Source organism: Ixodes scapularis, unplaced genomic scaffold (genome assembly GCF_016920785.2).
Source record: "Ixodes scapularis isolate PalLabHiFi unplaced genomic scaffold, ASM1692078v2 PGA_scaffold5__190_contigs__length_132052651, whole genome shotgun sequence".
Lineage (NCBI taxonomy): Eukaryota > Metazoa > Arthropoda > Arachnida > Ixodida > Ixodidae > Ixodes > Ixodes scapularis.
Window position 1 is genome coordinate 26,194,785 of NW_024609880.1, and position 27,580 is coordinate 26,222,364.

A 27,580-nucleotide genomic window follows, 5' to 3' on the forward strand; every position below is an offset into this window, starting at 1 on the left:
CCACGGAACCCTAGTTACAAACCTAGGATGAATCTGCGTGTTCCGAAATGTCAGAACATGCTCTGGATATAACCTTTCTTAACTCGCTCTACACGTAGTATTTTCTACTTCCCGTGGAACAGTAACACCATGGGGTTTGATCTAATGTTCCTCCATTACTGTCTCTTTACAGGTGAACTTCGTTCTCTTTCTTAACATCACGCGGGTTCTGTTCGCTAAACTCTTCGCTTCACAGACGCCTCAGGCACGAAAGTACCGCTACAGGTAAGAAAAGTCGGTCCGTAACAATGACCCCTACGTATTGCTCGGTGCCTGACCCGTCCATACTGAGATTGGCACGTCTCTTCTTTTCTGGATTTGTTAAATGTCCATTCCCCCCCCCCCCCTAACGCATGATAGCTCCTCGTATTCTTTCCTCATTTCAAATTTTGCCCTTATGTTATTTTTTGCTAGTAAAAACATATAGTGTATCGCTTTTGTGTGTCTGCTTTCAAATACGTTTTTAGAAGTATTCTTTTTTGCACAAAGTTCATCAAGGCGACTTGGGAAGTTCGTTTGCATTCAGGTCGGTCAAAATTAACCGAACGTAACAAAGGAAACAAAAAAAGCCTAAAGAGTCAAGTAGGGTTTCTCTGAAGAACCTATTTGTTGCAGTTTCCCTGCTGATGAAGATAAACGGCGGCTGAATAAGCAAACCTACACTCTCAAAAATAGAGGGTGTGATATTCCCAAGCAAAAGAAATCTACACTCCCAATAGAAAACAATTTACCTCAAAACTAAAGTACTCATTACAAAACTCTAATTCTCAGCCCTCGTGTAGCCCTAGCGACGTGAACCATGTGTGGAAGCTTCAAACTAACCGTTGTCTCAGTCAAAAGTTATTGGTGATTTTCTAAAAACAAATGGCAGTCAGAAACTTGGGCACATTTTCGCCCCTTTTTCTGTACCTGGCGCCATTCAGCTGCACGCATTATAATAGCTGCATCGGCCACCATTTTCCCATTAAAAATATCAGAATATCTGTTATAACTATTGAATAAGATACACGGTTAATTCAAAAGCCTTGGCCGCTAGGGCTACATTTGGCCGTAGAATGATCGTTTGGTGATGCCTAATTTATCGTTGTGGTAAAAAACAAGAACCTTTGTAAATTGTTTTTGGGGCTCCCTGTACTTACATCCCTTGTCCGATATATTCTCTGTAACGCCGAATTTGAGCGAAGCTCTTGAGGAAGAAAAATGGAAGGTACGGAGAGGGGGCTATGCTGTTAACCCTCTCCTGCTCGCCCTCCATTTAGGGGAAAATTTTCCGCTAAATTTAGCAGAAAAAAAATCCCGGCTGAATTTACAGGGGGAAAATTTTCCGCTAGATTTAGTGGGGGATTTTTCCAGCTAAAATTGGCGGGGAAATCTTCCTTTAATTGGGCGAGGAAATTTTTTCCGGTAGATCTAGCGGGGAATATTTTGCCGCTAAATATAGCGGGTATTTTTTCCGCTAAATTTAGTGGGGAAATTCTTCCGCTAGGTTTAGCGGGGAAAACACTTACCGCGGAAATTTTCCCGCTAAATTTGGCGGGTAAAATTTTCCGCTAAATCTAGCAAGGAAAATTTTCCGCTAAATTTAGTGGGGAAATTTACCCATCATGCACCGCGCGGTTACGCCGACGCCGCTCAAGCCGGAAACGGGCGCTTTAGAGCTGCGCTCTAAAAAAATACATCTCGCCCCTCAGTTCACGGACATTGAACCGACGATACCAACCTTCACGAGCGTCTTGATAGTCGAGTGATACAACTTATTAAAATATATTATGTAAACATTAAAGACTACATGAAAATTCTTAAAGTTTTGGTGAACCTGCTGCAAAAACCTCAACACTTTTTTTAATTTTTATTTTTTATATCTGTGGTCTTTTGTATGTAACTGCATTAGCTCTTTAGTAAGTTACGTAACACAGCTATCAAGACGCTCGTAAATATTGGTATCGTCAGTGGACGCTTCGCTGAAATGTAGTTTTTGGGGTATACACCTTTCCAAAAAACGCTCCGAGGTCGCCGCCATATTTCTGACGTGGCTGGTGCGACTCTCGCGGCCTCTATCAGCTAGAAATTTTCTGCCACTCTCTCGGACTGTGAAGACCCGCTCAGCGCGGTTTTCTACCTACGTTTTTCCGATTTCGCATTCGACGTTTTCTCGCCCCTCTTGAAAGTTTCCACTTGATTTTTTTATGCGTGCTGCGTACCCTTTTTGTGTTATCTTCCATTGTGAGAAATAAGGCTGGTAAGTGCCTGCCATTCAAGCTTTTCTGTTTCACGTTCACGGGAAACGAAGGAGGTGAAGGACGTCGAATGACCCTTGACGCGATTTTGCGAACATTGTTCTCCACTCTTTCAGAGACAATCCGCGTAAAATCTTCAGTCAAATTCAAAAATAGTTGTCCGGGTTGGGGTGAGAGACGGGTCAGTCGCGTTCATTCCTCTGCCTTGGTGCGGTTATGAAAAAAGGAAGCTCTCCCCAAAACCTGCCCCAAAATGAAGTCAGCTCGGATTCCGTCCGATCGTCAATATGTGACTGTCGTCGACTGTGACTGTTATTTGAGAACTTTCTCAAATAAATTCTTTTCTGATAACGTTGCATCGTATGGTATGTGCAATATATTGTTGGAATGTTAACGCTTCCTCAATTGTATGTCCGTGTCCTGTCCATCGGTGAACACGTTATTTGCGAGTGTGAAAAATGCGTGCCTTTCGGCCCTCTTCTGGTGCGATTCATTTTTGACAGCAAAGCCCTTTGTCGTTTCACATGCGGCGAATCCCGCGGCGCCGTCAAACCTTATCGTAAGAAATAAACAAATAACTAGAACTATACATTTCAGTCTCATTCGTTCTGTCGCGCGTGTACCCAACAACAATAGTTTACACTTTTTTTTTATTTTGCTTGTTGCTTCTTTTTTTTTCAAATGTGGCACAATGCTTTCTCAATGTCCTCGAGAAAATACATGCACCATGAAACACGAAATATAGCGGGAAAAGACGAGAATTTAGCCGCGAGCAGCGTTCGAAACTGCGCCTACGCAGGCTGCGCCTATTGAAATCACAGTCCACTCGGTTAGTGTTAGGCGGGACGCCCAGTGAGAGTCTAGCCTCAAACTCAGTGACTGGGCTCGAAAACGGTTTGTTGCCCCTGGGGTCGAGCGTTTTTTGGAGGTGTGTATGATGCAAGGGGGGTAAGTACTACTACACGATATCTGAGAGTGTAGGACGGCAGTGCGGATTCCATTCAGTTTGTAAATTGTATTTCAGCTGCCTGAAAATTTGAAAGATGTAAATTTCAAAATAGAAGAAGTGTAAAAGTTATTCTGCTATTTATTTTAAGCGGCCGACCCCTTGCGGTGACAGTTTTTGCTGTTGTTTAGAAAGGACGCTTACGATAATTACAATAATAACCTACTAGACTGTAATACATCACTTTTTAGACTTTATTTTTTCGTATGTAGTTTTTCGCAAGAAATTTTCAAAAATGAAGCAAAATTTAGTGGCATTTCTTTCTTATTGGGAGTGCAGCGATTGCGTTATTCTTAGTGAAATGTGTCCCGAAACGCTCGTGTTATTTTTGATGAGGTGATCAGGTATGCAACTGCATGACGCTGCTTGCATTTATTTTTTATAAATAAGGAACAGGACTCGGTTTTCAAAGTCAACCTGACATCGGGCAACCTGAAAATGTTCTAGCACGAAAGGTTCTTTTTTTTCAATTTACCCCATAGCTTGAAGTTTTCGCTTGAACTTGGAACTCAGAATCGGCAAGTTTGTGAGAGGTTTGTTTTGCTTTATTTCTTTTTTTTCTTTGAAAATTAAATAGGACAGCGCAATTACAGGCTGCAGTAAAAATGTCTCTATAAGTTGCTTTTATGTATCATGACAAAAATGTGAGTGAATTACATTCACTCGACAGAATTATTCTAGTCGTTACGAAAAAACAGTAACAAAATCCGTTATACTCGTTACTTAAAAAATAAAGGAACGCGTTACCGGCCTACGTTACATCAAAATAAAAGATACGGGTTACTGTTACAGATAAAGAGTAACGCGCGTTACGCCTGCGTTACTTTTTAATTCACCAATTGACGGTAAGAGCGTTTTTGTTTTGTCTACAGCGTTTTTCGACGCTGGGACAAAGCGGCTGGACACTGGTGTTTTCTAAAATGGGACATTTTTCGTGGGGAAGAGAAGCCCAAACTTTTTAAGGTATGCGGAATGAATGCAGTAAACAATTAATTGCCGCCTATACTTGGTTCCAGCTTAAGTCCGAACGCAACCGACGCGACGGGCTAACCGAAGCAATCGAGCAGCGTCAAAAGCGCAAGTCACTGGGGCCTTGTTTTTGTTTGTGACTGGTTCAGCGACGATAGAAACCGTACAGAAACATGAGGAACGCCATGATAGTGCCCTTCTGACGCTGTCATATCGGTCCTATCAGCTCTATCGCGTCGGCTGCGTCTAGACTTAAGGTTAAACGAAGTATACAAACACGAAAAAAATGTAAGTGTACCTTTTTATAGGTTTCGCGAAGAAGACACAGCGAGTAACGTAACTAAGTTACCCGTTACTCGAAATAAGTAACGTAAGCACGTTACCCGGTATTGTTTTGAAAACGTAACAAGTACGCCACTACGTTACCGAAAAAGTAACGGGTTACTGGTAAACACGCCGTTGCTTATAACGCTTTAGCGCCAACACTACTTTAAAAAAAACTGGGCGTTCAAATGGCACAGCGCTAAAAACCTTTGGCAAAGCGTACTTCCTTGCCCATCATCTAGCAGAATATTTCCCGGGGAAAATACTTGAATCTACAGTACGTAAATCGCTGTGGTACAAACTGCACCAGGGAGCTTCGTAACAAAAATTATTATACTTGTGCTCCTCATGGCTAACCATATTGTGGACAACTCTATCAGTCAGTAACGGTTTTCGCTGATAGCAAAATATACATGAAATTTGAGAACTTGGATGAAACTCATCAAAACCATTAGTTACTCTATGTCACAAGAATTCACTACTAAAAGGTTTGTGAGTTTAATTTCCGGCTCAACAAGAAGTCAGCAAATCACGGTGGACAACAAAAACATCGCAGCAAACGACGAAGTTTATTATGCAATTCGATAAAACAAACGACAGATGTGAGGTTGTGGGAAAAGCGAAACGCCATCCTCACTGTCCATACCCGCATTGTTTTATTTGGTCAAATCGTATTTTGAGTTGTGTGATTCCTAAGACCCTTCGATTGTTCGACTAGATTGACCGTTTCCGTGTTCTGCACGACTTTGAACTCACAGACCTTTTTAGTGAGTATCAAAGTCTTCCTTTTTTTGTTATCGAGTCAGTCATTGCTACATAATCTCTGAACGTAAGCGCCTGACCTCCCTAACGGGGAGTTGAAATGCTGTTTTTGCAGGAAATGGTTCAAGTCCACGCTGGTTCTTGTCCCATTGTTCGGGGCGCACTATACATTCCTACTCGGAATGTCCCTGGCTGCCGCGGGGGACCACGTCGAGTTGATATGGCTCTACGTTGACCAGCTCTTCTCTTCATCTCAGGTAAGCGACACACTCCCGTTCTCTGGAGTGGCGCTCCAAGTTTTTTTGTTTTTTTTTATTCACTGTCGTTGAAGACATAATATAAAGTACCCACTTTAAAGAGCCGATTACCTATAGGTTTGGATCAGTTGTGCCGCTGAGCTTTCGATAATGATGGCGATGGTGTCGCCAACGGCCTGGAAGGTTTGTTTATAAAGGGGTGTTATGGTTTTGAATTGCAGAATCGCATCCTAACCGAAGCTATAACTCCGATGTCGCCTTGAAAAGTGAAGCGTACAACGGTCGAAGAGAGTTGGTCTATTTGACCGGCCCAACTTACCGAAAGCTGGGCCGGCCACACAACACTATTGGAAACAAAAAGGACAACCAAGAACGAGATAGCTGCGAATGCTTAAAACCAACAAAACAAGGAAAATAAACGGCACAAACCGATGACAAGGCAACGCTGACACGACGTCGCGTGCCTGGTAGGATTCTGGCTCTTTCCATGCCAAAGGAGACGCTGCAATCGTTTCATGTTTGCGATATGTACGATAAATTTATTTTGTATACCGAAGCATCTGAACTCAAAGAAAAGTTTTTTCCCTGAAATTGTTCTTATCTTTATTTTTGCTGATATCAAGTTCTAAATTTCAGAAATTCGCATAAAAGTCATGTAGTTAAGAGAAAAAAAAACAACGGTGCTGCACGCCACAACTTTAGGTGGGCGACTACTGACTTAACAATATGCCTCACACTCAGACGTTGCAAGACACCAATTCTAATCCAAATAAGAGCTCGAAACAAAAAATAGACTTTACGAGATTTTTGTTTTTTTGTTTCTGTTATTCAACTTGGATTGGGGTAATAGGTACAATACTTTTTGTTCGAATAATTAATAATTGAATTCCTTGTATTGAACTTTCAAACTCTCGCTTTGTTGCCTCTATTAAAATGACAAAAACTATAATGCAGGCAGAAACACCCATATTCAGGGACAGAAAAACAATGTGAGCAGCGGTGCCCGCAACTTTCAAAATACCCAAAAGTTCAACCCACCTCATCTCTTCAACGACAAAAGAAAAAAAGATTGTTATTGTTATTTCTTTTGTTTTCTTAAAGGGGAGTCTCTGATCTTTCCTCCAGGCGCCCGCCTCTTGGGCGACGCACACCGACGTTCGCCAGCGAGCTGTCAACGGTGTCAGACACCGACGCAAAGTCTTCAACGCTCTCCTGAAAAGACGCTTTGTTCAGTTGAAGCGGACATTATCCTCATTTCGATGTGTCCGTATCCGCTTTACGCTACGCAATCATACTGCCGTCTCAATGTTACTCTATTTCTGTCCGCGTAATTGAGGACGAACAGGCCTGCACTGTCCGCTTCCAGAGTTTGGAAATGCACACTGCGCGTCAGCCTCGTCTTTCGTATGTTCAAGTATAAAGAAATGCAATCCAGACCGGATAGCTCTTCACCAATGCGAAACCATAAGGGTAATGCCACTTCCCCATTAAATTTAAGAGGGAAGTAAAAAGGAGTATACGATCGTCTATTCGTGGTCATAACTGATTCCACGGGCCCTAAGCACCCTTCAACTCTAAAGGTTACAATCGCGCCACGGTGATCTCAGTATTGAAAGCATGATGAAAGGTCGGGACACAACCCTATCTGAGCATATTTCCCGCTCAGGCAGACCAAAACAGCGGAGTCAGCGCAGGGACGATGGGTGCTCGCCGGCCAATCGCAAGCCATCTCTTATGGCGCGTTCACACTGGAAGCGGATCTGCGTTCGCGAAGCGGATTCGCGCGTTCTCAACCGCAAAGCGGCTAGGATCGAGCGGTTGGAGCGCGTTTTTGTCAACCGCTTTGGGACCGATTTCTCCCAACCGCTTTCACGAACCGCAAAGCGGCAACCAATCACAACGCGACGCTGACGTGACGTCAGTGACTTTCAAAACAAGATTGCACCTGTCGCTGGTGAGGCGTCCAAGGCGCTGTAGTCCTAGCGCTGTAGTCTTAACTTTCGACAAATCAACGGAGAAACTTGATGTTCACATCCGTCACTTGAATCCGCCACGAAAAGAATTGACTCGTAATTTTAACGGGCTTCGCACCGGTGATATGGTTCGGGTAAGAGTTTGTTTATTAACTCCGGGTGCCACAGCCCAAGCTCGCTGCCTTGCTAATCTCTGCCTGTAGAACGTCGGAACTCGCCCCTGAACGACCGAAATATAAGCTTTTCTACCCACTAGGATACCCGCGTGAGCTATTGAAAGCTTTCGACACCGTGCATGACCACCAAGAAGGCCGACAGAGACGTCGTGAGCTTGATTGCATAGCCAACGCACTACCACGGAGGGGGCAGGGTACCTGCGCTAGTTCGACCTGTAACGTTTACTACTAATAAAATAAATAAAGGGAACCTACTCCAGAAACAAAGTGTACGTACCAGACAATGCAGAGGTAATCCATAGGGCGTTTATTTGAGGTTAATGTCAAACAAACAGTAGACTCGATCGACGAGCGAGTGACGAGAGGAGAGTCCGCCACCAACGAAGCCACAACCGGCTAGCACCGAACACATTACCCCGCACCACGGTCAACCCCACCGCTCACAACTTCGAAAATGATAAGAGCGAACGACAAACGAGGGGGGAAAACTGGCCCTCTATCCCGAAAACAAGGTCAGCTATTCATGTGGGGAAGGGTCCACTTCGAAGAAAAGGTCGGGGGCATCCTGTTCTGAGTCAGCAATGCGCGCCTAGCTGGGCTTTGCTTGTGGGCGAAGTCGAGGAAATCACAGGCGAGTTTGGCGGGTCCATGCTTCTTTTTTCGCTGCCTGAACTCGTGATGCGTGCGAACATCCCGGAGAAAAATACTCCGAGTGCCAAAATAGCAAAAGTTTGGCTTTGGATCTTGAATTAAAGTGGATTTTGGATTGTAAAACAGGGTTGCCCAACGCACGTCTCAAAAGATCACGCGTGATCGCCGAGAAACCGCCAACCGCCTCTTGGTGTGTCTGAGCGGGCTCGATCGCGAACCGCATCCGCGACCGCTTCGCGAACGCGGATCCGCTTCCAGTGTGAATCGCCATTAAGGCTGCGTGCGATTGACAGACGAGCGCGATCGTCGCCGCACTGACACCGGTGCTTGAGCAAAAAAATATGCTCAGAAAAGGGTGTGTCCCGACTTTTCATCACGTTTTGGCCTGAAAAAAACGGCGTCGCGTGATTTTTTCACCCGATGCCGATTGTTTTTAGGATCCTTACGGCTGGCAGAATCCTTTATGACCAAGAACAGACGATCGCAGTCTCATCTTTATTGCCCCTTTCAATGCATTTTGATAGAAAATGTAGTGTTACCAGAAGCAGTGTAACGATGGAAAAAGCACGCCTCTCTTTGAGGCGGAGGCCTCACATATCTGAGGCTCCGTACGTGTACAGTATTTTAGACTCCACAATTCACTGGAAGCCAACAGACCATACCTCGAATTGCTAACTCACTAGGATATGTAGAGGAAGTGTGTTTGATGAAATGTGTGAATGACTCTGGTGCCGTCTTCGCCATGTGAGCGGCAGAGTCGACGGACACTAAATGAGGGAATAATTGGCATGGTAAGTCAGCTTATTAAAAAAATTGTTGATTAACTTTTAAATAATGGTTTTATAGCCTATGCTGCGATTACAGTATTGACGCCAACTACTAGCACAGGCTTTACCAATTGACACAATTTGCGAAAAGGTAATAGTGTTTGTATTTTCATCGATCAGGTTTTCGCGTTTTTACTGCGGACTAGAATATTGCGCGCAAAAATATTGCCGCAAGCCCTGCCCCTAATGACACTTAGAATAGTTACCTACTCGTTAGTATGGCGTCGCCAGTATCTCGGCAGCGCGTCCTTGGTGAATGCGCCAACAAACTTCAATGCACTTAGCTGTATCAAACGGCATATCAGTTTATTTATTTATTTATTTATTTCAATACCTTCAAGGCCACACGGCATTACAGAAGGGAGTGGGGGAAAAACAATAGTACAAAAAATTGAATTCAACACATATTAGTTAACATAATAGTTTTCAATGGCAGACTTGAATGCAGGAGCGTCTGTGATTGTGGCGATAGAGGTGGGCAGGTGGTTCCAGTCATTAGTAGTTCTTGGGATAAAAGAATCAAAAAAGAGCTTCGTGCGACTGAAAGGAACGTTGACTTTATGGTGATGATCATTTCGATGGGATACATACGATGGTTCAGAAAAAAGCTCTTCACTTAGATGCTGGTTGTGATGATAAATTTTGTGAAATAAGGACAAACGAGATAATTTTCTACGCAATGAAACATTCGGAAGATGTAAAGTTAGTTTCATGGATGATACACTGGAAAAACGCGAGAAATTAGACCAAATAAAACGTGCGCCACGATTTTGTACGGATTCAATTTGATTAATTAGAAATTCATGGCCTGGGTCCCACACCGAACTCGCATACTCAAGCTTGGATCTAACGAGGGTCTTGTACAGTAGTAGTTTTAATGATGAAGGAGCTCTTGAGAAGTTGCGGCGTAAGTAACCTAGCATGCGATTAGCGTTGTTAGCAATAAAATTAATGTGAGTTTGCCAGGAGAGGTCAGATGTTATATGGACACCTAGGTACTTGTACGATGTCACCTGCTCAAGAACAGAACCAATGTTGTATTGAGGAAAGTTAGTACAGGCAGCTTTCCGTGAAATTCTCATTACTTTACATTTACTGGCATTAAGGCGCATTTTCCAGACGTCACACCAGTTAGTAACGGAATTTAGGTCAGTCTGAAGAAAAGACGTATCAGTATCAGAATAGATTACACGATAAATGACACAATCATCTGCAAAACAACCTTATGGATGACTGGACATTGTTAACGAGGTCATTTTTGTATATGAGGAAAAGAAGGGGGCCGAGGACGGAACCTTGCGGCACACCCGAAGTAACAGGGCAGGGAAGAGAGTCTGAGTCGTTTGCAGTTACAAACTGTGTTCTGTTAGAGAGAAAATTTTCAATCCATGCAAGAATGTTAGAGTCAATGTTTAGTTTTTTTTTTTAATTTTAAGCAGAGCAGTTGGTGAGGGACTAAATCAAAGGCTTTCGAAAAATCAAGAAATATGCAGTCAATTGAAAGGTTATTGTCTAGCGCAGAGAGAACATCGTTCGTGAAACAAACCAGTTGCGTTTCACATGAGAATGATTTACGAAAACCATGCTGACGATATGTGAAAAATGAGTTAGATTCAAGAAAGTTAACTAGGTTAGAATAGATGATATGCTCCAACATTTTACATGGGACACTAGTTAAAGATATAGGCCTGTAATTAAGAGGAGAGTGAGCATCACCTGATTTAAACAAAGGTACCACCTTACCCACCTTCCAATCGCTGGGCAACAAACAAAGATCTAGGGACTGCGAGAAAAGTTTAGACAGTACTACAGAAGAGAGCATTTCAGTGTTCTTCAGAAATTTAGAATTAATCCCGTCAGTTCCAGATGAAGAAGAAACTTTTAAATTTTTTATTATGCTAAGCACACCAATGCAACCAATTATAACAGGATCCATAAGTGGAAAGGCTGCAAGATTATATTCAGGGCAAGAAACAAAAGACTGTGGCATAAAAGACTGAGAAAACACATCATTTAGTAAATATGAACATTCCGACTCCATTATCGTTGATTAGCGATATCACACTCTCTTTTTGTCCACCAATTATATTCCAAAATTTCTTAGTGTCATTTGTCAATAAGGATGGTAGGGTATCATTAAAAAATTAGTTTTTGGCTTTTACCACTTCATTCTTAAAGAGGGTTGCAACATTCTGATACGCACACAAGTCCGGTTTATTGAACTGCTTTGCTTTGCGGAACAGTCGTTTCTTTTTATTTCGCAGGTGCTTTAAAGAAAGAGTAAACTAAGGGGACCTGTTCTTGTACGGTATAATTCGTAGGGGTACGTATTTGTTTACAAGATAATTAACTTTGACTTTAAAAATAGACCAATTGGATTCTATAGTGCGATTAGAAAAATTCTGCATATATTCGTCCAGAAATTGCGCCAATTCATCATTGATGGCAGGGTAGTTTGCTTTGCTGTAATCGCGTATACGTTTAGGCATACTCTTAAGGCGATGAGAATTGCCTTCAAGTGTGAAGTGAACAAAGCAGTGGTCACTCAGGCCTGGTAAAAAACTTAGAGAATGAACGAGGTCAGGAGTAGTTGTGAGAACGAGATCCAATATGTTCGAACTTGACGCGGTGACCCTGGTAGGTTGAGTTATTAACTGAGAGAAATTAAAATCTGTGCACAAATTTATGAACTCAGATGTTTCACCGGAAAGGTCAGACGGAACAGGGCACATACCAGACCATAATATTTTCGGAAAGTTAAAATCACCTAATAAAAAAACTGGTGAGTGCGGAAATCTGACAACAAGGCTGTTTAAAACGTCATGAAGTTGTGCACAGAAAGTCAAGGAAGCGTTTGGTGGCCGATAACAGGCACAAAAGATCATGTCACGGTGATTAATGCGTACACACACGCATACCATTTCCAAGCATGATGCATGAGAGATATGATAAGAGTGCAGATTTTCTGCGACGGCTATCAATACACCTCCTCCCAATCTATTGACGCGATCAGACCGATAAATATTAAAGGTCTTCTCACACTCAAAAACTTCTTTGTTATCAATTTTGGCAGACAACCACGTTTCAGTTAGTATTATTACATCGGCGCTACACGTGTCGATTAGTGCTGACAGTTCCTCTCGTTTGTTAACGACACTGCGGATATTTGAAAAAAGAAAAGGAATTTTACTAACGGGAATTACGGGGTTACGTGATAGTTACGATAATGGTACTTCATTGTCTACGACATTAGCGAGTTTTCGTAGATCGTTTTCGTCGTTCCGCAAGGCCCTCCGCAACCCGCTACGATAGCGGGAACTCCACAGTCAAGGCTATCGGCGCGCAGGCGCAGTAGCAACTTCTTCGTTGCGGAACGCTTAGCGGAGGAGGCAGAGCGGTCTACGAAAACTCCCTATTGCTCGAATTTATACTTGCGTGAGCAGGTGATTCCTTGTTGGCGTATAACTCACAGACACTGTCTGATGAGGGACAATAGATGAAGCATTTTCTGTTAATGTACAACTTATTGTAGCGAATTGAAAACTGCTGATTACTAGCTTTCCCATATTCGAGCAGTTTCTTGCGCGAGGTTCGAGTGGAAATGCAGAATTCCTCGCCAACACTAGAACCAAACGACTTCAACTTTGCCCTGGCTGCCAAAATAGAATCCCTTTCCTTTGAATTTGAAAACTTTGCAATTACCGGACGGCATTTATTGGGAAAGAACTTGCCCAACCCATGAGCGCGAGAGATCGCTTGATCAGATAGTTGCAAGTTCAAAGCAGACGAAACCACTTCAATTATTTGTTTTTCTGACTCAGCCCACGATTCTGATTGTTTGTCAGGAAAGCCGTGGACAATTAAGTTTTCACGCCGAGATCTGTCTTCATAGTCATCTAAACGACGACTTAGAGCGACAGTTTCGTTCCGAACGGCGTCAGACACCGCACTAGCCACATAAAGGTCCGCGGAGTTGTCCGAGGCAGCAATTTTTTCTTCTACGACAGTAAGCCGATCGTTTATGCTGGTCATTTGTCTCTCAAGATTCAGCTGAATTTCTTTCACTTCATTTATTTGAGACAAGACCTCAGCGTGGTTTTTGTTCATTTTGCAATTTAGTGCCCTCAGCATCGACACTAAATCGTTAGAGCTTTTGTTGGGGTCCTCCTTAGGTGGGCCTGGATTCTGTTCGATATCACCCCCCAAAAGCAACACTTTCACAACATAAAGGCAATCACAAATAGTACCAAGAAGAACATGTGGGCATGGCAAAAGCAGCAGGTTAACATTGTTTGTGCGCTTACAATGCAACGAAGGGATGGGACTAACCTGCACGAGGAAATACAAGAGGGTTTGACGAGTCTGCATTCCTGCCGCTTGCGAATGCCCACTGAAGTCCCAGGAAGACGGTCCGTGCTTTATAGGGTGCAGGTGTGTTGATGTCACTGACGATGAAGCCAAAGTAGCCGGGAAAGAGCACCGATGAAAATCGATGTCTTGAAACGACGAAGCCGGGCAGCAATGTTGCGGTGACGAGCCAAGGAGGGTCGGATGACTCTGCGGAGCTGACGACGTGCCATTGGACGGCAGCAGCGAGCACGATACGCACGATGATAGCACCTGCACGAGGAAATACAAGAGGGTTTGACGAGTCTGCATTCCTGCCGCTTGCGAATGCCCACTCCGCTTGCGAATGCCCACTTTATTGTGAAAGCTACATCACTGTTATAGTTTCGCTTCGATAAATGGCTACCTGGTGTTAATTAGGTTTCTGTCTGGAGAAATGACAAGAGGTCGACGCGCCTGCGCGTTCCCTACCTCGTGAAGCAAACGATGCAGGCCTGCGCTCGTAGCCAGTTATGACCATGGGCAGAGATGGGCAAAGTATATGCAAATATGTATCAAAATACACATACAAAAGACTCCGTCAAAAATGTATTTAATTACAAGTCTAATTACATTTCCAAAAAAGCATTTAAGTACAATATACAAACACAACCAAATGTATTTAGTCTCCTCCAAATACTTTTCCAAATACATTCCTCAAAATTTCCGTCAGCGAGTTCAGGACACCTGCAACGGGTTTCTGGGTATCTCATTTTAGTTTTGAATCGCACGCTCGGAGGTTAATGCGCGCAGCTCTAGTAACGTAATAGAAATATGATCACAAAAAATGTTATCAGCTTGGACGTAATAGGTGAAACAAGTACAGAGCTTCAAGCAGCTTTTTTTGTCGATTACATTTTGGCACAGACCAACTAAGAACCGAGTGGACCAAGACGCGCAGCACTAGCTAGAAAATTATTTATTGTTGCAACTCGCACCAGTTCCGAAAATCTGGACGACCCACGCTTTTAGGATGTTCCAGGCAAAAATATGGATGGATATCAGGCTGGAAAGCATCACAAGTTGTCACAGGCACTTATTTAACCAGTCTGCCTGTGAACGTCAATTTCGTCACTATTCTTGCTCTGGACTAGCACCATAATCACAAAGTCACTAAACGCTTGTGCTTGATTGAGAGACACTGCATTCGGAGCAGGATGTAGTTTACTTCCTGCTCTGGACAGTGACAATAAATTTGAGGGATGTATTTTCGCCCACAAAATTGTATTTAATTACAATTGTATTTGAAATACCCACGTTTCAGTATTTAAATACACACGTCAAATACATTACGCAATTTGTAATTAAATACAAAAGCAAAATACACAAAGTATTTGAAATACGTATTTCCAATACTTCTATTTGAAATAGAAATCCCTGCCTGGGGGTAAGTAGAGTAAAATTTTGACGCCAGTATCATTACGTAACGCAAAGAGTATAGGGATGCATGGAAGGGGGGATAATGTTTACTTTAACCGAATAGAACGAGTTTTCAAGAGAGTGTTGAACACCTTGAGGCGGTGTTTCACACCGTTGACGCCTCATTGGCGAACGCCGGCGTGCGTCGCCTATGATGTGGGCGCCCGGCGGCATGGTCGGAGAGGCTCACCTTTAAAAAAATTTCTCAGAAACAACAAGAAGTAATAATCTAACTTTTTTATAGGTTAAACGCATTAAGTGGATTGAACTGTCGGTTTTTTCTTGAGTTGCAGGCACTGTTCCTTGCAATGATTTTTCTGGCTTTGAATAACGCCCTTTTCGCTAAACGGGATATTTTGTCATTTAAATAAAACGCAAAAAAATAACGCCTTAAAAAATTTAACACATGCAGTTGAATTATTAGTTTTATAAGAACAAAGGAAAACATGTTGTTGCTAACACCCAACTCATAGTTGAACATAAAAAAAAACTCATAAAATTTCTTCTTTTTGGAACCTCTATTCTGACTCAAAATGACGTACTTTAGTGTTTGTAGTTTTGTGTAAAATACAAAATAATATTAAGCAATTAAGCACCAACCTAAATTTGTGTGGTAAGCAACCGTTTTTTCACCATTTTATTTGTGTAACTACATGAGTTTTGCGCAAATTCCACAAATTTAGGGCATAATGTTCGCAAAAATAAAATTTAGTTTTTCTTAGAACAAATTGATTTTCTTTAGTTCAGAAGCTTCTTTATCGAAAATAATGTTTTCGTAGATATCCCAGGCATGAAAATATTGCCACGTCTCCTTTGGCAGGGAATGATCCTGGAGACAGGAGCGTGGTGTAAGAAGTTGTTTCATGGTGTTTCCGCGAAGGTTTTCAAAACTCCCTCAAAATATGGTGGTTCAGAACGTCATGAATCGCAAACAGACACACTAATTCGTTAAATATGCAACTAAAATGTGCAAGTTACCTTTTTATGATTAAAAATAAACACATGGTTCCAATGAGAAACATGCCAATCATCATCGAAAACTACTAAATGTCCTAATTTTAGAAAGATACAAGGCAGGGGCAGCATTTTACGGCATTCCGACAAAGACACTCAGTTCGCACGTGTTTCTAAAAAGCAGTAGTCATAGTTGTAACATGGTAACCCTGGGGTATGGTCAGTACTGTCAGAATTGATCCAGCTCGCCTGCATCCCTGATTTTGTGGGAGTTCAGGCGAGAGGGTGTAACTTGAACGTGATGGCAAACCTTAGGCTGGGGTAGAGACATCGCCTGTTTTTTTTTCTCTCTTCCTTCGCGTTTTTCGTTTTGGTACCACAATCTCGGGTTTTCCGTCATGTTTTTAGGTTTAGGTTTCCCAACAGAGGGTATCTCTGCGCATGCGGTCCCGCTCCCCAGCGGCGGAGACGGGCAACAAACGTGCGTCATGTTTCCCTCCATTCTGTGAGCGAGGCGATGCGGTGGCTTCGCACCTCGTGCACCACGAAGCAGGACCTCTGGTGCAAAGATTCGCTTGGATAAGAAACCAAAATTCAGAAACGCGTCGAAACGGAGCGTTTCTTCAAAACGCCGTACAATATTACTGCCCTATATGTTGCCAAAGTTAGTTGCTTTATTGCGTTTCGAATAAGCTTAACACTACTTCTCCTTGAACCGTATGTTTTTTTTTTTCATTGATTAAAAAGTGTTTTATTCAATACTATTTCATTAGTCAGCTAATTTATGGTTTCTTTTGCAATCCTTAACGCCCGCCATTGCTGGCAGTTTATTCCTGGGAAGCGTTTATTTTTTCCTCAACTGCTCTACTTTGAGGGATTTTGGAAGTCTTCGCTAAAATACAGCATGTATACAGTAACGCTTCGAAACCACCTTAGATGGCCCGCAAAATTCAGTTTCTCAACCAAACGTAGTAAAATTTATCATAGAGGTGAGGTTGGTTGGTGGTAATTTACAGTAAACGTATCAACGGATCGACATAGTTCCTTCGAAAACGAAATAAAGAAAAACCCCGTTTCGTGCAATCTGTGGCTGCATACGCAGATGATGTGATGACCGTGCTAGCCTACTTTTATCGCCCGCCGACAGATGTCGGGAGCGTTGAGAGCGCGCCATAGCACGCCGGTTCCGAGCTTAGCATACAATCTTTTTAATATGTTCACTATGATTATGGTGGCTGGAGCGCGTCTCCGATTGGTGTGTTTAGCGTCCGATGCTGTCCATACATCAGAAGTGGTCCCGAGGTGGCAGCAAATTACGTCACAGAATTCGGAATGTCACGCTGTCGGATGTCGCGATCCTGGTGGTTGGTCGTAGAAACACTAGCAAAAATCACGAGCGAACGCGAGTGACGCTGTCGTCGCGGCGTTCCAACTTCTGGCTGTCGAAACTTCTGTGGTCCGTCAGACTGGAGAGCGACCTGCAGCAGAACAGACGTCTGCCGCATCCTCCAACCTTGTTAGGACGCCGCCAGGATCGCGAGCGGCGACAGCGTGACACTTCTATGACGTCACCAGGCGGAAATTGAGGGACGACTTTTTTGAACGCGGTAAACACACTAGTCGGGAACGCGTTCCAGGCACCATAGTATGACGGCACGCGTCTTTCTAATGTACAGTTTTAAAAGTGCGTTAATTTACTCATTTTAAACGCCTGCACTGCATAAAACACAGAGTTTTGAATCCCTCATGGATGATCCGTGAGACCGTGACGACACTCGACACAATGACGTCAGTCGACTCTGGCACGTCACTGACACCATGATGTCAGATTACTATAGATTCCCGCTAAATTTAGCGGACAAATCATGCTATGAGGTGACGCTGTGCTCCTTCGCCCGACTTAGAGGACACTTTTTTATATTTAGTAGGGAATCACAGTGTAAGGTGACACTGTGATTCTCCGCCAAATTTAGAGACTACATTTTTTCCGACATATTTAGCGGGTCACGACGCGCACACTACAAAGTTATTATAATGTACGCTAGAGGTTCAACTGGCGCTAGTCTGCTGTTGCAAATTGAAGCAGACAGCAAGCAGTCCGAGATTGAGTTCCGGAAATGCATTTCTACGGAAAAAAGCTAGTGCATTTCCTCCCTGCGCTCGAGTATAAGAGCAAATACCACAAATAATTCGTACCTACTAGGCACATTGCAACATTTCCCAGACACGCAGATGAAATAATTGTTCAGTTACGGCGTTTTTATTGTAAAATCGCGGCTTAAAAAAAACGGTGCTAAAACCGCGTCGTACGTGTATTTATGTGCACTATCGGACACTGTTAGCGAGAACACGGCGCCGGCGCTTTCCAGCATGGGGGTATACGTGCTAAACGAACGAAGGACATGTGCAAAACCAAGAGAGACGGCAAGAACTACACAGTAACACTGGATAAGTAACTTCTTGTGCTTGCAGACGATCAAAATAAATTGAAAGTCACGTAATACAGTCCGATTTGCAATAAATAAGTACTGCTTTATTCTCTCTGCTCATGAATACATGCGAAGATGCTTGTTCTGTGTTCAAATCATCATCCGCACGCTCCAAATATTTGCAAATAGGGGGAAGCCAGAGAACAGGTGCGCGATAAGAACTGCTCAACATAGGAAATAATAAAAAAATACACCTTTCGTAGCCCACGTACTTTATTCTTTTTTTTCTAACGTTTTTTTAACCACTCGTAAAGATGCACGACGGGGGCATTTTCATATAGTGAGAGGACAGGCATATTAGCAATATATAAGCACCAACAGAATGCTGGCGAACTTTGAACACACTCTACATTCCTTTCGATTGTTATTTTGCTTGGAATCGTCGCTCGTTTCTACATACCTGCCATGAAACAGAGGTTTCGGCCTGGAATTTAGCGGAGTTTAACATCGTTCAGTGGTAAAGGAAAAATACTGTAACTAAAGCAATTACACTTTCACAATATTAATAAAGGTACATACCATCCGGTACAGCCAAAATAACAAAAGTTATTAATGTTATTTTCCGGCGACGAGACAAAATTCACGCGCGTTTTCCCATAGGGATACACAGGAAGACTGGAAAAGTAGACTGCATGCTGTCTGCTTCAATTTGCAACCGGAAGTCCCATAGACACTAGCGCCAGCTGAGCCTGTAGCGTTTATTATAATAACTCTATGGCACACCACACACACTTTCGGGATCCACAAGAAAACCTCGCCAATAACTACTTTCCCCATGAGAAACGTTCTTGGCACTAATTTTACAATATAAACTCCTGCTTCCGTTTTAATGGATTTCTTCAACGACACCATCAGCCTGATTTTCAAGAATTGTTTTATATGTTTCTAGAAGGTCCGAAATCACTTGGCTTGCAGAAGGCGTCTTATGCTCGCTTGTGTAGTTTCACTGCTGCAGGTGCCGCTATACTCTTTTCTTTTCTTATTATTTTTTTTAATATGCATTACGCGACAGCGAGTTTTAGAAATGACTACTAGTACGACTGCCACCCATATAAAAAAAAAAAAACGGGCGTGAACATTGAACTCCTTTATTTTAGCATCTTCAATGGTTAGCGTTAATGAGTCACCGTGGCACGCCCCGTGAACTATTTCAATAAGGAAAGAGGGTAGGAAAACCTAAATCCAGGAAGGAAACAGGTAGGAAAACCTAAATCCAGAAACAGGTAGGAAACCAGAATCCAGAAAATAAGGAAACAGGTAGGAAAACGTAAATCCAGAAACAAAATAGCAGGTTAATTCACTTACACACGTCGTATACCAGTCCAGGGATGCAACTTGCTTCAGCCGGCGTGTAGGGGTGGAAACTCCTGGCAGTCAAACATGCGGGCTTCGTTTGCAATCAAACAATAAAAACACGTCAGTTCTCCACTCTGACAGAATGCCCGCTGAATCGAATGGTAAACACAAAACACCAGCTTCCGTTTGCCCTTCCTGGCTCGGGTTAGACGAAGCATGTCCGACGTTCCGCAGTTTTCTTCCGGGTGCCTAGCCTGTAGAAGATCTGTCTGTTTCTGTTTGCGAGCCGGATCGCTAGGTCACAAATAAGAAGTTGGAAAAGCTAATTATCTCAATTGACTCGGAGGAGGCCTCAGGGGCGTCACACTAGTACTAGAGGTCGATAATTCGTCCGCTGGTGTTTCTTACAGTTTTCCCCAACCCTTCGCTCTTCTGGCTAGAGCCAGTAGGAGGTTCCTACTAGTCAGAAGCTTCTTAAGGAAACACTGTGTTGTCGTTAAAGTGGCACCCTAAAGGGCCACAGGCCAAAATCTGAATTTTATGTATCAAATTAATTTGCTGTTATAGTAAATTAGTTATGACGAATGTTAAAAAAAAAAAAAAGTTACGTTTGGGGAAAGCGCAATATTTTTGAGAATATATTTTTATTCTGAATGTGTGTAACTACAGTTAAGTTCTTGTCTAGTGGGGTTCGTAGTATTTCTGAGCATACAGGTTATTAGTAAATGGACCCTATCTTGCTTACCACAGCACGAGGGGAAAATATGCGGGTAACGTGACTACACAGGCTTGAAAAGGACCCGGAATCCTTGCTTTGGGCCTGGTCGGTCTGGTTTTGTATCGGAAAACACCGGAGAATGTGCAGGCCGTTTGCACGTTTAGGGGGGTGATAAAGTGTGCCGCGCTGCCAAAACAATTACACCCCTCCTTTGCAGTCGCTCCCGGGGTGTTCATTTTTTTTAACCCAGAAGAACCCTACACAAAATGAAGGTACTTTTTTTAATGAAAAGCAAAGCGCCTATCCGTGGCTAACACGCGCCGTTCATCCCCAAACTATATGGATGAAAGGCATCGGCCAAAAACATCATATATGTATGTTGTGGGGATTTAGAGATCGTGAGGTTAGGTTGCCTGGAAATAACACCTCGCGTCCTGCCTATAGATGGGCAATTTAGGCGGTGCAGCACTGCTGGTAAACTGACATCAATAGCCTGCATAAACCAGTTGTGGCTTGAGGACTGTACACCGGTCTAGTGCTCATCCAGGTACAAAAAGGGCAGGGGATGAAATGAGCAGCACGAAATATTGCAGGTATCTTGTACACGAACTTTTGTTTCTCCTGCTCACCATTTCACACGAGTTATGCGGATATGTTGTAACTTGTTTTCTTTGCTCAAATAGTAGCTCTACTTTCTCTTTATAGCCAACAGCGTAGCGGGAGCTATATCTGCGAGAAATTTCGCCTTCAAAATCACAAGTGCTGCGCTATTGAGTTCTTATGCAGGTTACTCACTCGCGGTTTTAATCTTTGCAGCAATCCTCGTCAACTAGATGTAGAGTTTAAAGCGTTCACGGATATGCGGACGGGTTACACTTTTAAACGCTACATGGAATCTCGATAGTCTCTTAACAATGTTTAATACATTATACGCATTGAGTTTGAGCCGTTAACGTTTCAGATTTCTATTCGTCGATTATAAGTTCGCCACCACCAAAACGTGAACGCATTACTAGTTCCTGCTTATAGCATTCTAAATTCGCCATTTAACATTTCGCGGTAAAACAGCGCAACGGGGAAAGGGCGAGGGGAAGACGAGGAAGTACACTTCGGTGACTATGATCTGAAAATTTCTTTTTCACGCTACCTCTAAATAAATACAGTGACAAATGCGCATAAGCATTGCGCCAAGAGAAAAAGAAGGCTGCGTTTGTTACCCCTATCCGCTCGCCAAGCAACCAGCCCAAACAAACCTTTTAGCAAACCTCATTTATATTGTAGAAAGAGTATCGCTGAATCGAAAACAACCGCGCTTATCATTCGCTCAAAGTATTTGTAAATGTATTGATTGAGTGCTTTCGTCTACGCCCTGAAGGTTTTTTTCGAATGGTATCATGTATTTATTTCGCCAAAAGAAAAATTTGAGATACAAGTTTTAGCTCATAATCCGACTTATTGCGACGATTAGTGCCCTACACCATCTCCCTCTTACATGACATTTTAAATACATATATGCAAAGCCTAAAATATCATACTGTATAATGAAACCGCCAGTGCCGATGACTAAATTCCAAAATGATGCCAAAGGCTTTAATACCAAGATGTTTCGTCAGCGTTACTTGTAGGTGTTTGTTTCCTTATAAAGTACGTTCAATACACTGATAATACAATGTTATTTTGTGTTTCTACTGAACAGTGTTGTTACTCTTTCAAAACAAATCTAGACAATGCATAGTGCCCACGTGGGGCCTCGGTAAATTTGAGCGGAGTAAAGCAAGTATAAAAACAAAAAGGCACTTTGGTTGTGCTATGAAATATAAGATATGGTGACAGCTGCAGAAAATGGCTCGAAAGATGAGTACACAAGGAGTATCCTCCGAAATAGCGTCCTCCAGAACAAATCGTTGCAACGTATCACGTCGGAGCGCAAAATGACACATTCCAGAGTGCACTCCAGTTTGACATGTGGAAAGACGTGAAAGGAATTACCACTGGCGAATCAGTACGACCAGACATAAAAGAACATGCCTCCACACTTTCGGTTGAAGTATCGGGTCCTAGGAACATGGCGCAAATAAAAAAACACACTCATAAAAGGAAAAAAAAAACTTTCATAATAAACGTTAGTCGAGAGTTGTTGGAGCTGTTACGGTTGTATCGCTACCAATTGTCCAAATGGACGCGAACGAAATTCGATTACGAAACCAACAACTTGGCCAAAAACGTACAATCGAAACGCGGCGTGGATGAAACTGGATGCTGGCGTCTCGCTTGTGGCGTGGCGTTGCGGCGTGTGCAGACGCTAGCTGTATATTTATTGGGTGAACAGTGAACAAAGGCTAGCGCGACGCGACACAAATAAGTAAGCGTACGCTGAAAGCTCTGAAGCCCCTCTTTCGAAGGGTTTCTACAAAAACGCTTTGCAAGGATGCCGGCTGGGGTGTATATTTGCTGGTTGGTAAATCTTTTCCTTATTCTTGGCATTAGCTATTTCCAGATGGGCAGCGACACTTCATGGATTTGGTATTTTGTTTGCTTTGCCTCTATCCACTCTTCGCAAGTTCTCATTGTTACCTCTTTGAACGCGTGTAAATGATGTGTGCAATCTAAGCTAAAACGAATCGAAATATATATTTTGTTCACTCTAGCCGGTTCACTTCAACGACGCAGAAGTAGTGCGCCGTAATCCTTCCTAAAAATGTTTTTTCAACATCCTAAATTATGCATTTTTCTGCCTTTATAGGTTTACAAATGTTAATACGATGCGGTGTTGATGGAAATGAAATGAGAAGTATTCTGAGATTGCGCCTGTACACTTATAGTAATAATAACTGCTTGGGATTTATTTTAACACATATTTGTGACTCAAAATGGCAGCGCCGGACTTTCATGCTGGGTTTATAATTTTCTAGATTTGTCCGATAATTGTACGGGCGAACTAATGCGACATTGATATACTTTATTGTTTAAATTAATCTACAGTATGTCAACGAACGCTTGAAGGGCAATTTAAGCGGCTCGCAAAAAAAGGTTTTTTAATGTATCGCTTTGCGATTTACTATAGAGGTGCAAGCCGGAGGCGAAATTTTCCAAAGACAGAGCCAGGGAATACATTTGCTTTGTTTCAACAAAACACGAAACAAATAAAACAGGAATTTGTTTTGGGAAGTTTACGCCGCCAGTTCGCAGGCGATGCATGCGTAGTGAGAAGTGCTGCCGACAGGTGGCGGACGTGGTGTCGAGAGCGCGCCGGCCGATCCTGGTTATGATAGCAGACGATCCCTCAAAAGAACCACAATAGTCCGGCGCTACCTCGACTCGGTTTACGCCCACCAGTCGGCAGCACTTCTCACTTCGCGTGGATCGTCTGGGAATTGTTTCTTGATTTTTTTCACTGTAAAGTTTTACCATCTAATACCACCTCTGTAGTAAATTGCAGCGCAATACGCTGGGAAAAAGATTTTTGCTGGCCGTCTAAATTGCCTTAAGAGGGTTAGTTTACATGCTGTAAATTGCCTCGTGGGTATCATTGGATGTGGGTAAATTATGCAGTTTACTATGCGGGAGTACACACAAAAAAAAACAAAAAACGCAACTGTATTTAATAGGCACAGTCTGCCCCAGAAGGCTGCTCCAATCATTCTACGTCTTAACAACGAATATTCAATACAGTCTATACCGTAACTGCACGCATTACCTTCTTTGAAATTATTACATATATAAGATGCGATGGTTGAAATAATATCCTTTTTGATCAGTTTCATTATTGTAAATTGGGAAATAAAAAATTTCGTCTTAGTTCTTTTTTTTTTTTTTTTTAATTATAACCTTTTCCCATCCCAGCTCGCCCTGGGTACTGACATGCTAGACTGAGGTCAATAGTAAATATTGAAAAAATGTGTGCGGCCAGATTCTCAATACCTTTTGTATATTTTTAAGATAGTCATAATACGGATGTCATATAACACCACCGTAAACCAAAGTAGATCTCACAAAACGTGGAAACGAGCAGCAGTAGTGAAAGAGGGTGACCATTTTGTCTAGTTTTCATTTGATATGTTTCCTTTCCTCTTCTGAAACAGGGGTTCGTGGTGGCGCTGCTCTACTGCTTTTTGAACGGCGAGGTAAGTCAAATTTGTGGTACGTGTATTTACTTTCGCGGAAACTTCGTCAGTCTTAAAATTGCATCCCGTCTCCACTTGTAGTGTCTTAGAATACGGGTGGCGATTTCAGTCATGTAACGTGATGCTTTCTCGGTGGGGGCAAGGATTTCGTCAGCTACGCCATCTATTGAGCTGATGTACGAATTCGAGACGTCCTACTATCGTCGCGCTATCACCAGGGTTATGACTTTGGTCAACACGAGAGCGGGAGCAAGATATAATTTGTATCTCGTGGAGCGAGCGAAAAATAGCCTGAGTAGACGATTCGTCTGCTAACGCGAGCGATGTGCGCGGTTCGTCTGTTCGAATTCCCATTAGCAGACAGACATTAAAAAGAGAACAGCGAGCGTCGTCTGCTGACAGACAGGGGAAAAAGTTGATCGTCTACTACAAACGGAGCGCCGCGGCAAGGTTACATTGGACGCAGGCTGAAAATGGGATAGTCCGCTGATTCACGTTGCGAGTCTCGAACAACCCGCGCTTTGTTCGAAAGTCGGAAGTTCGTCGGCTGCCATACACAAGCTGGCGTCGACCGGTAGGTACAGTAGTATAAAGGACAAGCACACCAGAGGCCGCGAGACCTCTCTCGCTGTGTGTCTTTTAATGATACATTCACACCAAAACATTGCTCGATTGTGTACTGTCGAGCGAGTTGAAACTGTCTCATTAATTGATTCGCGCATGCTGTGCCGCGAAGTGCAATGATAAGCCGAGAACTCTGTCGCTTTTTCTATAACCAAAATCGGACTCTAGTCGAGGCGGCATTCCAAGCATGATAATATGTCAAAATAATGAGGGACGAGAAGAGATGCTTCATATTAGTATCTACTGGAGAAGTGACAGGAGTGTATCTGGAATATTCGTGAGGTGTCAGGAGTGCTCTTCTCTGTTAACTTTTGCAACCCTCTGCTTATAAAACAAATAGAAAATGCCAGGAATGACTTCTGTCTTTTTTCCCGTGATATGTCTGGTTTTGAGGCTCAAAACACTATATCGGCCCCTTCCTTGTGAACATATTCGTGCATAAAAATATGCAAAAGTCGCGAATTCACTTGGTCGCTGACAATAATAAAACTGAGCAATTGTACGGTTAATGTTTAATTGGGACTCGCAAGATGAGTAATGAATTGCCCAAAAAATTTAGTTCTACGAGGAATTCCTAATACAATACGGGATATTCAACATTACAACAAGGAGACTCGTGGCATATCTTATTTTGCGTACTCACGGAATATCCGCCAGAGAAAACGCTCCAGATGTATGCTCCCATTCGACATTCCAGAGGAAGCACACAACAACGCCCAGCGTCCAAGGCGCGATTTTGTTGAAAGGGGAGTTTGCTCCTCTCAAAACGTGCAGTGAAAACGTCCGCGGTCTGGCCGAGAACATGTTGAAATGAGGAGCAGGGATTAGATACACACCGTTTCAGTCGCGGATAGTTAGGGTACGATGTAGGGGTTGGGGGGGGGGGGGGGGGGAGGAGGCGTGGCACCGTTTCTTATGCGTTCTTTTCCCCCTTTGCGGCACTCCGTGGTGGCGGCCGTGACAGCAACATCGGTTTCCAATGTTCCGGTAGCTCTTCAAGTTTACGTCGAGTTTACGAGAAAATCTGACCACCTGCGCGTCTTTTTTATGGCGGCCGATACCGTCGGCTGCCCTGCGATTCTTCGTTTTTGTTGTTTTGGTTTTGTTTGGACCAAGAGTGCGCTGTACAACACTAGCAACAACCCATTTTAAATTTCCTACCGTTATTTTGGTGTTCTCGCTTTGCGTGCTCTGCTGTCCAAAACATGCTACAACTGCTTCTGCAATGTGACTGAAAGCCGGAAGAGTATTTGTGAGACCACCAGAAGTGCTCTAACGGCGAATTGAGCGAGTGGGTTCACTCAGAAGCGACATCGAAAGCTAGGATTCGTTCTCCGTCGAATGCACTGCATAGGCTTCGTCAGTCCACGTAGTAGAGATGTTTTACCCTGTTTGCTGCAACATTGCAATACTATTATCCGAAGGAGAGCTGGAATGTTCACGGTCTGTGGTATGGTTGTGAGGCACTTGGTGTATAGAGACGCAGCACCTCGGTTTTTGAAGTTCAAACCGTTCGTACAAATCTCGTCAGTTGACGGTTCCTAGATCGCGAGGTGACTTCTTCCGAATTAAACTATTTTTCATTTGGTATCACAATATGGAAGATTCCCAGCACCTATAATGTGAGCAGTGAGTACTCCTGCTTATGCTGCCGTGTTTTGTAAATCAGACAGAGCGAACGCCTGGATGACTTTCTATCTAATACCGCTCAAGGTATTTTGTTTCCTTGCCTTGAACCTGGCCACTAATAGGATTCTTAAAAAGAAATATAACATTTTAGAACTACTGCACAGTTGTTCATAATTTGATCAAGATATGCAGCATTTATTTTGATATCGCCAACATTTTCATTCTCGATACCCCTCCGGCACTGTTCATGGATCCAAGGTGCATTTCTTGTGCAATATGCAAGTTTTTAGACACATTATTGTGACATCGAGCAAATAGGTCTCCATATTTTATTCAATGATGTCAGGTGAAGGAAAGCTGGACGCCTTCAGAGAAGAATGATGGTTGCTTGTTGCGTTTTGAAACCTCTTTTTTACCCATCTTTATGTTTGGCTTTCTCTGATTGTAGGCCTTCATTGTAGACCTAAAGTGTCACCTTTGGGACAAAGTGTTTTAGATTCAAGTAAAGCATGCATTTCGATAAAAGAACCGAAGATAAGCAGTCACAGCAAGTATGAAAGCAACCTGGTTGAGAACAGACATCATAAACCTTGTCTGAAGGTCAGGGATGGACGGCACAAAGAAAACTGAACACATCTTTGAAGCTTCGAATCTTTGTATCTGTGATATCCCTCCCCATGCTCCAGTGTCATAACGCGAGAAACTCATAGTTAATCCATG

General features: G+C 43.0%; 1 protein-coding gene across 1 annotated transcript in view; it reads left to right on the plus strand.

The window, feature by feature from the left end:
* The window catches only part of LOC120841721 (parathyroid hormone/parathyroid hormone-related peptide receptor-like), a 294,650-nt gene that overhangs the window by 254,643 nt on the left and 12,427 nt on the right, over positions 1 to 27,580 (plus strand). The window contains exons 9-11 of the mRNA XM_040212683.1: positions 173 to 264; positions 5,453 to 5,594; positions 24,566 to 24,607. Coding sequence (XP_040068617.1) covers positions 173 to 264; positions 5,453 to 5,594; positions 24,566 to 24,607 — 276 coding nt within the window. The remainder of the gene's footprint in view (positions 1 to 172; positions 265 to 5,452; positions 5,595 to 24,565; positions 24,608 to 27,580) is intronic.